The sequence below is a fragment of the Phodopus roborovskii genome, unplaced genomic scaffold, assembly GCF_943737965.1.
Source record: "Phodopus roborovskii unplaced genomic scaffold, PHOROB, whole genome shotgun sequence".
Classification (NCBI taxonomy): domain Eukaryota; kingdom Metazoa; phylum Chordata; class Mammalia; order Rodentia; family Cricetidae; genus Phodopus; species Phodopus roborovskii.
The window spans coordinates 3,818,673-3,834,247 of NW_026126407.1; the positions used below are offsets into that span (position 1 = coordinate 3,818,673).

The window sequence follows — 15,575 nt, forward strand, 5'->3', positions numbered from 1 at the left end:
CTGCCTGGTGCCTTCTCCCTATACACTTGAGCCCACTTCAGCTGGGCAAGAGGGTGAGAAAGTCCTGGAGGCTGCAGGGAACTGGCTCAAGGTCACACTGCCCAAAAGTGACACAAGAAGAATGAGAACTCAGAACTCACTTGCAGAATGAGGGGAGGGGGCTACTTGCTGGTACCATGTGAAAAATCTTCCAGGCAATGTCATCATCTCTCAGCAGGCTTTGACTTTCCCAGCCTTAGCACACAGTGCCACTTGCTGGTAATCAAAGGAACTACCTCATTGCAGAAAGCTTGAAGGGAAAAATTTCCATTCAATGAGGCAATCCTTGGATTGATTCCCTTCTCCAAAAACTATTTTGCCCACTTCTGTATTTGCCCATACCCCTTCACCTTCGAGGCTATATAATTGATGCTTTTCTCTGATTTGCCAAGACTAGAAGCCCCAGTATTTTGCTTATTCCAGGCTTTTCTATTCTCCAGATTTGCTCCCTTCAAGAATCAAGTTGGAGCATTCAGTAATCATTATCCCTGTAATTCTGCTCAGGTGTGTGTGGGGTCTGCCAGGAGCTTGGGGGATCTGCCCATTTCGTGTGACTCCCCCATCTCCCCAGAGCTCCTAATTACCAGCTCTGGGGTGTGTATGCACACTAGTGTCCCCTCCACTGGGGGACCACTTCTCCCTGCGTGGCCTGTTTTGCCCTGCAGGTAGGGGTGGGGCTTCAGTTCTAATGAAAAAGGAACGCATGAGAACAGGGCGCATAATGCACTCTGTGAAGGACAAGTGTGAGGGTTCCCAGACACGGGCCGTCCCACACCTCCCCCAAGACACAGGTAGCCTCTGGAGTAGCCTGAGCATGTGTGGAAATGCAGGCCTGGCAATCTGGAGGTGATATGGAGGTGTCTGGAGAGGCTGTAACGGATGCTTCTGAGGCCCCTGGACCCCAACACTGCCCAGCATGTTGTGCACATGGGTGCATTGCGCCATACGAAGGCCCACAGCTTCTGTCTGTCAGAGTCTGGCCCCTCTGACTCTCAGAGGCAGCTGTGGAGAAAATCTTCCAGTGAAGGAGATTAACTGAGGGCTGAGTAGGGAAGGTCTTTGTCCAGGGCAGGAAAGGGCTGCTGGTAGCTCGAGCTGTTGCCATTTCCTGCTTCTCTTTGTTGAGAGAGGGGGCCCTGCTCACTGCCACCACACTTCGTGTAGCACTTTGGACTTTGGTTCCACTCGGGGAGGGGTGTGTCTGTTTCTGGTATCCTAGAGGTGGGTCTTTGTGCTACAGCTGGACCAGCCTGCAGCCTCCTTCCTGGTGTGGATTTCCTCCTGTGCATAGTTGGGACACCAGCCACCCAATCCCAGAGTCAGGAGCGGGGACCAGCAGCTACACTAGGTGCCAGGTGTCGCCTGTGTTACCGGGTGCTACATAGCCACCAGAAGGACCCTGTGCAGAGGTGGCAGTGCTAGCTTTTGCCCCTTGTGGGTCATTTGGGCCCAGCAGTGGTGTTAATCATTGGGGTCTCTCTAGAGTCACTCACCCAGAGCCTCTGCCTGGGGCAGCCTTGTAGACTGAGTTTGTGTGAGCTTGCAGAGCATGAGCCGATCCTGGTGGAAGTGGCCTGAGGAGCGGTGACAGCTCAGGGGAGAAGGGCTGTCCCCGGTGTGCTAGCCTTTGGAGATGAAGGAAAGCATACTCACGCTTTGCTCCTGTTCTCTTCCCTGCAGACATTTCAGCCTGTCCTCAGGCAGCCCCGCTCTCCAGCACAACCGACACTACACGGTATGAACCACCTCCCAACCCACCCTACATATCTGACCCTCCGGATCTGTGCCCGCCTGGTGGGGAGCAGGCCTGTTTCATCCTTGGAGCCTGGGGATTGATTTGCCTCCTGTCGGTACAGTGAGCACTGTATGGGACTTGTGTACAGCAGAAGGAGGCTGGTGGCCCAGGAGGAAATATAGGTGAACAGAGACCTACTGAACATCTCTCCTGTCTCTGGCTCTCCATCAGGTTGCTGTTAGCACTTGGCTCCCCAGTCCCTTGGTTCTCAGCCAGTGAAGTAGGTCTTTAAGTGCAACCACTTAAGGGGGTTAAATTACATAAATTCATGCCTGAAGGAGGTGATGACCAGGTCTCAAAGGCAGAAGCCATGGGCCGTATGTGCCAGGGTGCGAGCTGCCCATCCCCTCGTCCCCATTCCCTCCAGTCAGCCTCCTGCCTGTGTCCACAGCTTTCACATTGCCTCACCCTGGGCCACCCTAGCCCAGCCCAGGACATCCTTGACCAAGCCCGTTTCACTCTTAGGCTCGAGGACCAGCCCAAAGCAGAAGTGCTGGGTGTCCATGAAGCAGAGGTGAGTAGGAGTGACATGCATGAGAGCCAAGGTAGCTAGCTGCCTCCCTCTCCTCTCTTCTTAGGGTGCCCAGGGTCGGTGGGGGCCATGGGGATGAGGTGTGTGCCTGTTGCAGCAGGTGTGGGTAGATGTGCGTAGAAGGGAAGAATAGTGCAAAGCGCTACCTGCAGGAGCCTCTTTATCCTCCTGGCCTCAATCTCAACCCACAGGCCTAGTTCAGTCAGCCGGGGACAGGGGTAAGCATCTCTCTGTTCTCAGAGCTTGACAGGCAGCTCTGATAAGGTGTCAAGGACCAACATCTTAATCTTCACTAGGTGTGGTGGTGCCCATGTGTAATCCCAGACCCTTGAGGAGACAGAGGTAGGAGGATCAGAAGTTCAAAGTCATCCTCAGCTACACAGCAAGTTGGAAGCTAGCCTGGGCTACATGAGACCCAGAAAGAAGCCACCGTCCTAACCTTCAAACAGAAATATGAATTAAGCCTGGGTCTCTGCAGAGCAGCATGGCTTAGGATGCTATTGCTGCTGGGAGGCAGGGCATAGGTATCAAAGCTGTGTAGTTCAGGCAGGAGACTACCAGAAGGAGGCCAGGGTGCTGGGCTTGGTGGTACCTGGCCAGCACTCCAGGAAGAGAAGACGCAGGCTCACCCCCTCTCTGTTCTGTCTTCTTTCAGGCTGAGGAGCCTGAGGCTGGCAAGTCTGAGGCAGAAGATGATGAGGATGAGGTGGATGATCTCCCCAGCTCCCGCCGGCCCTGGCGGGGCCCCATCTCTCGAAAAGCCAGCCAGACTAGTGTGTACCTACAGGAGTGGGACATCCCTTTTGAACAGGTGGAACTAGGCGAACCCATTGGGCAGGGCCGCTGGGGCCGGGTGCACCGAGGCCGATGGCATGGCGAGGTGGCCATTCGGCTGCTGGAGATGGACGGCCACAATCAGGACCACCTGAAGCTGTTCAAGAAAGAGGTGATGAACTACAGGCAGACCAGGCATGAGAACGTGGTGCTCTTCATGGGAGCTTGCATGAACCCACCCCACCTGGCCATCATCACCAGGTAAGCCACCCCACCTGGGTGGGAAGCCATGAGCAGCATGGCTTCCCTGTCCCTGAAGCCTGCAGCTTCTGTGGATGTGGAAGGGTTATTAGATAGAGGAAGCGGAAAACCAAAGACAAAGAATCATGTCTCCATCCATACTGTCCACTGATGTCAAAACATCAGAGCTGGGTGTGGCAGCTTGGAGGCTGGGACAGGGGAATCTTGACTTTAAGATAGCCTTGTCTCTCCTCAAAAGAGAAAGAGAGAGACAGAGACATAATAAACAGACCATCTGAGTATAAAGAAAATCCCAGTGTTTTATAAAAGACACAAAGCTATGCTTATACCACCTTGCCTGGACACTTCCCCAGACAGGTGAGTATGGTTAAAATCTCAATATTCCTTTCATTAAAATAAAGCTGATGGCTCAGCAGGTAAGGGCACAAATCTGACAACTAGATTTGGATTCCCAGAACCCGTGGAGAGAGAACTGACTCCCATAAGCTGTCCTCTGACCACCACAGGCATGCTGTGGTATGGGCACACATGCACATACACAAAAAAAAAGTAGTTTAATTTAAAAATACATAACTAGGATTATCCTTCTGTTGGTTGATTGTAGACCTAAGGTCTACTTCGGTGTGCATGCACTACCTTGGGGTAAGCCCAGTGCCTTGTGCATTCAGCAAGCGCTGTGCTGAGTTGTACCCCAGTCCCTACATTTTGGTATCTTAATGTGTATTGCCTGTTTATCCTTCAGGAAGCATTCTGTGGCTCACTTGTCATTCTCCATGTAAAACAATGTCCTTCTCCAGAGCTGCTGGCCTAGATACAAAAGCAGTCGCCTATGCCACTTAAGACACTGTTGACTTTAAAATGAGACAAAGGGCCTGAGAAGGCTTGGTGGCAAGAACTCCTCTGTAAGCTTGGGGACCTGAGTTTGGATCCTAGCACTGTGGTTTACAGATGCATGTATTGCCAAACACACACCTAGGCGATGGTCCCTCAATAGAGCCTTAGCTGTCCTGGAACTCACTATATAGACCAGGCTGGCCTCAAACTAAGATTTGTCTTGCCTTCTGGGTGTTGAGAATAAAGGTATATACCATCATGCCCAGTTTCAAATTTAGTTTTCTAAGTTGGTGTTGGAACCAAACTCAGGTACTCATGACTTCCATTCCACGAAGCCAAGAAAGCCCTCACCATTATGAGGTGTCCTGTACCTGGACCCTGTGCTTTGGGGAAAGCAAGCAAACCGTCCCAAATGTCTTGGCTTTTTTGTGTGTTTTCTTTTTCTTTTCTTTTCTTAATACAATAAATGAGGGTTTTTGTTGTTGTTGTTTTGGCTTTTTTTTTTTTTTTCAGAGATAAAGAACTGCTAAACAGTATCCAGTCACTAGAGTCCCCTGATCCATTCTATAAAATTCCAGCTCAAAGTGAAACATTGAGTCCCCAGGGGTGCCCCAGCTCTGTAGCCTCCTCTGCCATCCATCACCCTCCTCTCGTTCAAGCCTCCTCTTCCCAAAGAGGAAAGGGTCTGCACAGAGAGGAACATGCAATACTCAGTTAGCCACAGAATGTGGTGGCTGGGATCTACATATAATGAAAATGGCAGTCCTCATAGTGAGCCCGAGAGGTTCCATATAGCCTGTTGAGAGTCCTGGAAGCCAAGTTCTTCCCCATCTGAGTTCTCCTGCTCAGCCCTGAATGGCTAGGAGTGTGGATGAGCTGTTTCCTTGTGCAGAGAAAGCTGGCAGACCCTGAACCTCCAGAAATGGGTGGGCATGTGTGTGTGAGCACGTCTAGCCAGGCTCCAGCTGAAGTCTTGGTTTAAAAAAACAGATGTTCATGGCTTGTATTGGTTGGGATGGAGAACCTTCCAGAAGCAGGGCCCAATTCCCCTCACAGGTTCCATGGGGGTAGGGTCAGCCTGTAGCAGCTTCAGGCCTCATTCCAACCCTTACTACCCTCAACAGTTTCTGCAAGGGGCGGACATTGCACTCATTCGTAAGGGACCCCAAGACATCTCTGGACATCAACAAGACGAGGCAGATTGCCCAGGAGATCATCAAGGTAAAGTGGGATTCAGGTCAGGGTTCCAGCTGCCTCTAGAGCTCTTGGCCCTAACCCCAGGCAGTTTGTGGCTCCTCTGTCTCGTAGCTGGGCCCTTCAGCCTGGTTCCCTGACTCATCCAATCAAATTCAGAGTTGCTACTCAGTTGGTGATAATAGAATTGAATTAGCTGTGAAGAAACTCTGCATGTTCTAAAGATGGTATCACTCTAGCTGTGACCTCACCAGACTTGTTTAGCATCTCTGAGCCTCAGCTTTCTCCCCTGTAAATACCTATACAGTCTCCTTTATTAGGTCAGAGCAGAGACAGCGAAATCGTCCGTACAGAGCACAGTTGGCAGGGAGCTAGTGCATGGTGAGGGTTTCTCAGCATCATCAGTAGGAAACAGAGTATTTCACTTCAGGGCATCAAAAGACCCACACGTGGGGCTGGGCAGTGATGGCCCAGGCCTTTAGTCCCAGCACTGGGGAGGCAGAGGCAGGCAGATCTCAGTGAGTTCAAGGCCAGCCTGGTCTACAAAGTGTGTTCCAAGACAGCCACGACTGTTATACAGAGAAACCCAGTCTTGAAAAACCATTAGAAAGACAAGAAGGAAGGAAGGAAGGGAGGGAGGGAGGAAAAACATAAAAGTAATAATGGTATTTGGGGACAAACCAAGATTTCAGACTAAACCTCTAAGACCAAAACCCAAAGTGTCACCTCTGCCTCAGGTGCAGTCTTTCACCGAGGACTCTGCTCCGCCCCCCACCCCCACGTGAATCCTACCCCTCCCCACTCACGATCCTCCCTCAGATCTGGGAGCTGCCCTCTGAGTCACAGGAGTTAAGGGGCCAGGCTGGCCACTTCTAGGGCCCAGGAGGAAAGTGACTCAGAGGCTCTGGAGTCAGTTACCTCTTGCAGCCTCTCCTTCTGTTCCCTTCCCGCTGAAAGGTCTGAAAGGTCTCCTCTTGCCCCTGGGGGCACTGGCTCAGCCCCCACCCCAGCCCTGCTTACTTCCTTTCTGGAGTGATCTGAGATGTGTTGAGAGTCAAAGGCAGAGCAGAGGGACCTGACCTTCCGAGAGAGGGTTTGCAACTTGGGGGTTACCGTGGAGAACCTGGGAAATCTGAGGAGAAGACTGACGGTCCAGGCTCAGCTCTGGAGCTTGTGTCTTTCACCTGGCCCTTTCCAGATGTCACTCCTGGTTTTGTGTATTTGGGTGGTTTTATTTTGTTCCGTTACAGGCACTCATGTAGCCTAGGCTTTCCTAAAACTCACTGTGTAGCTGAGGATGGCCTGCCACCACCTCTCAAGTGCTAGGATGACAAGTGTAACCCACCAAGCCCCACATAGTGCCTGTGGTGTGAGTAAGCCTCAGAAAGGGACAGCTACTTGTCCTTAGTCAGCCCCTCGGTAGAACCTGCCACTCCAGCACCTGAGCCATGGGCTCTGTGTGCCTGACCCTTGTTGAATGGTCAGGCCAGAGCACTTGCTGCTGGAAATCACCCTCTGCATTTCACCTGATGGGTGTGGAGGCAGTCTCAAAGGGGTCAGTCCTGTGCCCAAAGCCACACAGTGCTAGCTGAGTGCAGATAGAGCATGGAACTCAGACTTCAGACTTCATCTGGGGCCCCTAATACCAAGGTGAGATGTTAGAAATGGCTGAACTTTAGATCGCATCCTAGGAATGTCTCTTTTACCTGCCCTGAGTGTCATCCTGCCTAAGAGCCCAGCCCAGCTAGGGAACTCCTGAGAGCCTGCTCATTTGTGTCCCTTTGCCCTAGTCTGGATGGTATTATTACTCATATCTGATTCTAAGTCTCTCTTTCTCACACTCTCTTCCTCTCCCTCTCCTTCCCTCCCTCCTCTCTCTCTCCCCCCCCACCCCGTGTGTGTGGGTATGTCTTTGTGTCTGTGTGACTGTGACTGTATGTGCCAGTGTGTCCCTGCTGCCCACACAGACCACAAATGGGCACTGCATTCCTTGGAACTAGTTACAGATGGCTGTGAGCCACCCTTTGCAGGTGCTGGAAACTGAACTCTGGTCCTCTGCAAGAGAAGGAAGTGCTCCTAACCACTGGGCCATCCCTGCAGCCCTGGCTCTTTAAGATTGGTAATGCTGAGTATTGAACGCAGGACTGTGCGTGCTAAGCCCTCGCTTTACTGCTGAGCTCCATCTCCAGCCCATTCACTCACTGACCTTTATACTCCTTGACGTCTGCACACTGCCAGTCACTGTGTCCATGCCTCACACCTTACCCAAGTCTCAGGTGGCTGTTTGGCAGCAGAGTGGGATAGAAAGAGCATGAGATCAAATCTAGGACCCATGTTTAACTGCTGTTATGACTTGGGGCAAGACACCTGCCCTCTATGAGTCTTAATCCCTTCATCTGAGCTCAGGGCACACACAGGGGGCAGAACGGGCCAAAAGGCTGCAATGAGACTCGGGGAGTGGAAGTGGTGGTAGGTCTAGAATCATCTGGCATGACACAGACATGAGTTTTAAAGTGCTAGGGTCATCACAGGCTGTATTTGCCACGTTCCCTATTCTCATCAACCAAGAACTCACTGTACACACAGCTGTGTGAAGATTGATGTGGGGATGGGTAACGTGCCTCACCCTGAATGAAGCTCAGGCTCCATCTCTCAGCATCCCCACCCTCTGATACAAGGTTGGCTGTCTTGCAGGGCATGGGGTATCTTCATGCCAAGGGCATCGTGCACAAAGACCTCAAGTCCAAGAATGTCTTTTATGACAATGGCAAAGTGGTCATTACAGACTTTGGGCTGTTTGGGATCTCTGGCGTGGTCCGGGAAGAACGGTGAGTTGTCCATGTGTGTCTGCATGGATCAGGGGGATCTGCAGCACTGCACAGGTGTGGGGTAACCCTGGCTCTATTGTTGGCGAGAGCCTTCCCTGCACAGGCCAGGTTGCCTTGGTTCCTGGCTCTGCCCATATGGTTTCAGTCCAGAGTTGGGTCTGGGTGATGTTTAGTCCCCCTTGGGACTTGATTTCCAGGTGGATGCCCATGGAGGCTGAGTTCCCTGGCACTTGAAGCTTGGCTACTCAGTGATGGGTGAGGGACCCAGCTTATGCCCCCTTGATGAGAAAAAGCATTCTACATCCTGTGGTGGTAAAGGGGTTGGGTGGCAAGTAAAGCTCCTCCATAAGAATGGGGGGTGGAGGGCTGGAGAAATGGCTCAGTGGTTAAGAACATTGGCTGCTCCTCCAAAGGGACCTGGGTTCAATTCCCAGCAACCACATGGCAGCTCACAACTGTCTGTAACTCCAAGATCTGACACCCTCACACAGACATACATGCAGGCAAAAAAAAAAAAAAAAAATGCACATAAAATAAAAATAAATAATTTAAAAGGAAGAATGGGAGGTGGGGTTTCAAGGAAGATTGACAGGCAAGAGAGTCAGTATGCAGGTTTTGACATCTGCAGATAGGCCTGAGGTCCTAGACAGAGCAGCCACTCTCTGGGTACAGGGAATCACACCCAGTCAGCAGAAACTCCCTGCCATTCCCAGCCATGGCCTCCTTTCTAGAAGTGCCAAGCCTGTTCAAGACCTCCATGTCCCTCTCTGGGCTTTCCTACCACATGTGAGTGAACGCAGTGTGTACAGTCAGGCCAGCTGCTCCCCACTGAGCCCTTGTCCCGGCCTCCAGGCGTGAGAACCAACTGAAGCTGTCCCATGACTGGCTGTGCTACCTGGCCCCTGAGATTGTACGAGAAATGGCACCGGGGAGGGATGAGGACCAGCTGCCCTTCTCCAAAGCTGCTGATGTCTATGCGTTCGGGTGAGTAGGTCTCCGGTGCTCAGGCACAGAGCTGGCCCTCGGGCTGGGAAGTATGCCCTGGAAATCACAGCCATGGCCCTTGTTGCCAGGGGCTGTCTTTGGCCTGTTGTCTCTGGCTCCTAACGTGAAACCTCCTGTGGGGTTTTATGAAGCTCGCGATAGCCCACACTGTGTTGTGTCTCCACAGGACTGTGTGGTATGAACTACAGGCAAGAGAGTGGCCCTTTAAACACCAGCCTGCAGAGGCCTTGATCTGGCAGATTGGAAGTGGGGAAGGAGTGAGGCGCATTCTGGCATCCGTCAGCCTGGGGAAGGAAGTCGGCGTGAGTAGAGGGAAGCCCTCCACTCACCCACCTGGAAAGGACCACAGAGAGGGTCTCGGCTTTCTTAAGACACAGGGGTCATTGTAGTTAAGGACAAAAGCCTGTGTTGCTGAGCCCGGGGTGGAGGGTGTCTTGTGATGGCCACATGTGCAGGCTGCCCTCCTGGGTGTCAAGGCTGCAGAAGGTGCTTTGGAGCTGAGTGAACCCTAAGAGAAAGCCTTCCTTCCATCATGGCAGCTGTGGTGCAGGTTAACAGCTGCTGCTCCTGTATTTACTGCTTGTCCCGCTCACTCTCCTCGTCTCTGGTAGCACTGCGACGCCCCCTTGTGGCAGCTCCACCCTTTATAGATTCCCAGAACCTCACATTCACCTAGGGACACTTCACATTCATCCGATGTGCCTTCCATCTTGCAAGGGCCTGCCTTCATTTCCCCCTCTCCTGTTTCCATTCTGCTTGACTTGGTCACTCGCATTTGGGGAGGACAAGTTGAGGAAGGAGAGCAGGCAGGTTCGTTTTGACCTGGAAGGCTGGTGGCTCATCTGAAACACTTCCCAGGGTTCTGCGCCCATGGTTGTGCGGGGCACTTGGGAACTTCACAGGGACCCTTATGAAATGTCCTATCCACGTGCCTCCCTTCCTCCCTCCCAGCTGCCCACACACCACTGTGCCCCTTACAGGAGATCCTGTCTGCGTGCTGGGCTTTCGACCTGCAGGAGAGACCCAGCTTCAGCCTGCTGATGGACATGCTGGAGAAGCTGCCCAAGCTGAACAGGCGGCTCTCCCATCCTGGGCACTTTTGGAAGTCTGCTGAGTAAGTACTCCCTCCATAAGCCAGACCTGCCCATCAGAGCCTGGAGAGCTTGTCTGCAGTGTTCGAGGGCGCCCTCTGCTGGACCTGCATCAGACTGCGCTCTGGGGCTTCCACAGAGCAGAGGGATAGAGGCTCCCTTAACAGGCCAACACCTCCAGTCCCCACCTGTGGGAATCTACACATCACTGTATTAGATCATCACTGATACCAGGCCCAGGCTAGACCAGGGTAAGAAAGTTATGCCTGAAAGGAGAAAGGCTCAGAGGTCAGGACCGTGTGGGTACCAAAACAGCCCCTAACAAGCAGCATCATTATTACTTAGGCTGGTACCTACTTAGTTGCTGGGCTATTGAGCACTGAAGTCTTGCTGTGCCTTCATGGGCCATGCCACTTCCTGTGTGTGTACTTGTGTCAGAAGCCTTTCTGCTCATGGTCCTTTGTGTTCTGAGACACAGAGCAGCAGGGGCCGCTGTCACCTCCCTGTATTTTGTCCTGTTCTGTTTCTACTCTGGCTCTCTGACTTCCTCCCCCAAAGGCCCTCTCCCGCCACACCCCTTTGCCAGCATATCACTTGCCTCAGTTTGTTTCCACAGTGGGGCTTAGGTAAGAAAATTTGCCACGAAGAATCGGGTAAATCCTGTAGGCTTGGCAGGTGAGGGGTTGGCATTGGCAGTGGGGAGGGGTGCTGGGGCCTCAAGGCTGAGGCCTGTGCTGCTGTAGATGTGGGCCCTCTGAATGCAGGCTTCCTCTTCTACCAAACCATGCCTGCACTGGGCAGGCAATGGCATTCAAAGATGGCCCTGTTCCTGGAAACCAATCAGCCCCACCTTCTCATCTCACAGATGGGAAACTGAGTCCACCAGCTCCCAGCTCCCAGGCTTCCATGACAGCCAGGGTGAGCTTTCTGTCCCTGGTCTCTGCTTCCCTAAACACAGGACCTCTAACTCTCACTTCCTCTTTCCTTTCCCATTCACTTGGTCACTGCATTTTCGGGGGGGGGGGGGGCGGATACACTGGCCCGTCTTGTCATCTCCCCTGCCTCACCACCCTGACTCTTCCACCTGTCTGCTGGCTGCTGTCACCTGCCCGGCTGACTGGCTTGACCGGATCGATCGATGGTTCTCTTCAACTGCTGGTGAAATGGTCTTGCAGCCGGAGGAGCCGCTACTACGGGAAAGGACGCTGTGACTTTAAGAGCTCCTGTCCGGTTCTGGAGGAGTAGTGTGTTCCCATCATTCTCTCATTTCCTGCCTGTGTGTGCCTCCTATCCTGATGCATACCTACCCTTCCTGCTCTCTCTGCATGCTAGCTTCTCACATCTGTGTGTTCATTCCCATAATCCACAGTGACCTCTTGCAGCTGAAATGGCCACCGGCAAGGGCCACTGGGCTAGTGTTTCTCCCAGAGGGATGTGGCAGGCAGGGCCCCTCTCCGCACCACTTGGGCTAGCATGTGGGTGAGGAAGAATGAGCTCCCACTTCTGTCTGAAGCTCAGAGGAGGATAATCCAGTGAGCCATTTGTGGTAGTATATGCCTGTTATCCCAGCATCCAGGAGGCTAAGGCAGGGGGATTTAAGTTTGGGTCCAGCCTGAGATACATAGTGAAATCTCAGAAATAAAAGCACCAATGGCACCTGGACATGGTGACACATACACACCTCTAGTCCCAGTTTCAGAGGCAGAGGCAGGTAGATCTCTGTGAGTTCAAGGCCAGCCTGGTCTATGTAGTGAGACTCTGTGGTAGAACTCTTGCTTAGCATATGCGAGGCTGGGGTTTGGGCCCCAACACTACAAATATTAGTAACAGTAAAGGAATAAGAAATAAAGGGGGGAATCAAGTGAGCAAAAGTGGTCAACTCTAGGAAGCCATTTTGATCATCACCAGGACCTGTGGGCTTAAAGAACTGAGCAGTGCCTAGAACTGCCCTGTGGGAACCTGGAAACCTTTCCTGGTGTCCACACCAACTGTCAGACTTACCCTGCTGCCATTCTGAGGGGTGGAGTTGGGGGTCCTAGTCTCTGCAGGCAGCTGTGCCCCTGGGCAGCTACTCTGGCAGGTGCTGTGCCCTGGCTCCTTGAGGCTCGGGTTCTGACGCTTCTCTCTCTCTGTAGGTTGTAGGCCTGGCTGTCTTGCATGCCCCAGGGCTTCCTTCCTCCTAATCGCCAGCTCAGCTCCGTGACTTCCGCTAAGACTCAAAACGCCAGCGGGCACTAACCCAGGGGATGCCGTCTCTGCTGCTCCAGTCTCTTCCCTGCAGACTCCTTCTTGTGCTCTGTTTTTAACAACGGCCCCTCCCCTCCACATGGCCTATGGGTACCTGACTTGAGTCACTGCCAGAGGAGGAGGGCACTAACAGAGTGACCCCTCAAGGCAGAAGAACAGCTCTCAGCTGCCTTCGTGGATGAGACGGTCTTTTCTTTCTTGTTCTCCCAAGAGTGGCTCTTGCTTGTGTTCCTCTGGTCCCTAGCCCCTACTAACACCTTAATGAGCCCCTCCTGAGCATGCTCAGAGGATGGGGAGGGGCTGGGTGACCCTGGGACAATGTCCCAGGGAGGGGATAGTGGTTCAGAGCTGTCCAGAGCTAGAACAGAGGTCCTGGGCCCTGTGTGGAGTCCTCTGTCTATCTCCTGAAGACAAAGGACAGTAGGCATGCAAAAACACACACACACACACACACACACACACACACACACACACACACACACACACACACCCTGTGTTGCCATGAAAGGCATCAGTTCAGAAGGACTGGGTCCTTAGGAGCCACACTCAGAAATGTAAACAAAGTGATATCTGTTGCTCAGTGATGGAGGCAGAACTGCTGTCACATCTGCTAAGGGTTCCTGGCCCTGACTGGATCTGTACAGTTGGGCTCAGGATTGTGCTCCAAGGTGGCCCCAGTGGACCCCACATGAGCACCATTTCTGAAAGGAGCATGGGCATCAGTCCTGGTCCAGGCCCTGGGTCTCTCTCTCACCAGTCCCACATCCGCACGGAGCAGCCAGTGAGGAGACAGCCTCAGTGAGCCCACAATGGCTACTGCCATGCTGGGTGCTGGCGAGTCATATGAGCAAGCCATGTCACTGTCTTCCCTTATCCCTACCAGGTAGGGAATGTGGCTGAGGCACAGGACTTGGGGTGGCCAGGAGCAGCTCTGCCAAGGCTATGGACTGATCACTTGTCCTCACAAAGATCCTCTGCTAGGCGTAGCCAGCAACTCCTTAACTCTGGTCAAAACCAGAAGCGCCATAACCCAATGTCTCTGCTCCTCTCTGCAGCATTAACAACAGCAAAGTCATGCCCCGCTTTGAAAGGTTTGGCCTGGGGGCCCTGGAGCCCAATAATCCAAAGATGTAGCCGGCCATGCACGTTCGTGCAGAGGTATCTTCCTTTCTGAAACATGATTATAAAACACGCAAACCACCACCACGAGGAATCAGAGAAGCCTTGCATGGCAAGCTACCGACCAGGAGTACCACTCCTCCATGAAGAGTGCGTGTTACAGAGGTGTGTAGGGCTCAGGATTGGAGCCATACATGCCGCTCCAGATGACACCATTACAGCCAGTGTTTGCACAGAGGTTTTTGCACTGCAGGCTTGGTGTTTTACAATAATCAATAACTCTGCAGAAGGGGTGCTGGCACTTCAGAGCAACAGAAATGCCCCCCACAACCCCTCGTCTAAGACCCTGCAGCAGCGAGGGGCCCAGGGTTGAGCGAGAAGAAGGAAAAGCTGCATGAATGTGGCTCTTCTGGGGAAAAAGGACATGACAGGAGGTTTGCCACGGCCTGTGCTTTGACCCTGACTCCCTCTGGTCCCTCCATTTGTCCTGTAAGGAACACCAAGCCTTCCTTAGCTCACAGAGGAAACCGTGAATAAGAGCCCATCTGGATATGGTCAAGACTTCCTGAAGAGTTTGGATTCAGATTTTGCTCTGATCTGGGCTTGTACTAGAAAATACAGACTGAATTCAAGTGGCTTCTAGATGGATCTGATGGATCTTGGCCTGGCTCCTACCGCAGGGGGAAAAACAAACACACATCTGTGGAGACATCTGCTGCTTCTCTGAGCACTCAAAGCAGGCACGAAGGCTGTGGAACTCAGCCTCTATCATCATACACACCTCAGTGCCTCATGTTAACCCCCAGAGCCCAGAGCTAGTCCATCAGCTGTGTGTACAGTGAGTTCTTGGTTGATGAGAATAGGGAACGTGGCAAATACAGCCTGTGATGACCCTAGCACTTTAAAACTCATGTCTGTGTCATGCCAAAAGATTCTAGGCCTACCACCACCACTTCCACTCCCCGAGTCTCATTGCAGCCTTTTGGCCCGTTCTGCCCCCTGTGTGTGCCCTGAGCTCAGATGGGGGCATGAGACATACCTAGTAGGTCCCTATCTGTGAGCCTCAGACTTCTGTTTGTGTTCATTCCAGCAAGCAAGAGGGGCTGGATTGGGACAGGTCACACATGCGCCACAGAAACTGTCACCTACAGAGCAGAGGTTGGGCAGTGTCAGACTTCACAACCAGAGTGGGGACAAAATGGGAGTGAACAAGCAGATTTGGACAGTAGGCTACACAGTAGGTCACTCTGTGGAGTGACCATGTGTCTCTGTCACAGTTAAACACCAATTAAAGCCACCGTTTTCAGAGCCTGCCCTAGTACCAGAGTGCAGTCCAGGAGTCTGGTAAAACAGGCTACTCTCTGAGAAGTTGTCAGCTTCTCTTCACACCCCCCCCCCCCCCCGCCCCCAGCACGGTTGCTCATGCTCCGGGAGAGCTGGGACAGTAGCATCTTGACCCTAGTGTGGAAGGAGGAAGAGCTGTGAGCCTGTGTTCAGCTCTGTCCTCTGAAATGGGACCGGCATGTCACTTCCCCATTCCTTTGGCTTTCCACCCTCGCCCTTGGTGTGACCTCCCTACTCCAAAACCACAGAGTGCATAGCTGCTGCCTCTGTGGCCGTCTCGTGGCTCTTCCTTCCCAGAGGCCACAATGCCTAAGCCTCTGGCCCATGCTCTCACACTGCGACTGTTGTGACGGCCTCCCCTCACAGGAAGAACATGAGCCATCAGACTGGCATCTGAGCCAGCCCCTTCAGTCATGCCTCAGCACCAAGCCACAGGTGGCATGACACAGCCTACTGACTGCGAACCAGGTCTCTCTCTGTACTGTGAACATCTCAGTGCAGAAAGCTTTGAG

At 52.8% G+C, this 15,575-nt stretch overlaps 1 protein-coding gene across 1 annotated transcript in view; it reads left to right on the forward strand.

Moving 5' to 3' along the window:
- Positions 1 to 14,137, forward strand: part of Ksr1 (kinase suppressor of ras 1) — a 125,908-nt gene extending 111,771 nt beyond the window's left edge. The window contains exons 12-21 of the mRNA XM_051179839.1: positions 1,720 to 1,774; positions 2,300 to 2,348; positions 3,022 to 3,401; positions 5,360 to 5,456; positions 8,124 to 8,257; positions 9,110 to 9,241; positions 9,429 to 9,564; positions 10,243 to 10,376; positions 11,529 to 11,597; positions 13,656 to 14,137. Of these exons, the coding sequence (XP_051035796.1) occupies positions 1,720 to 1,774; positions 2,300 to 2,348; positions 3,022 to 3,401; positions 5,360 to 5,456; positions 8,124 to 8,257; positions 9,110 to 9,241; positions 9,429 to 9,564; positions 10,243 to 10,376; positions 11,529 to 11,597; positions 13,656 to 13,734 (1,265 nt within the window). The 3' untranslated portion in view covers positions 13,735 to 14,137. The remainder of the gene's footprint in view (positions 1 to 1,719; positions 1,775 to 2,299; positions 2,349 to 3,021; positions 3,402 to 5,359; positions 5,457 to 8,123; positions 8,258 to 9,109; positions 9,242 to 9,428; positions 9,565 to 10,242; positions 10,377 to 11,528; positions 11,598 to 13,655) is intronic.
- Positions 14,138 to 15,575: the final 1,438 nt, after the last annotated feature.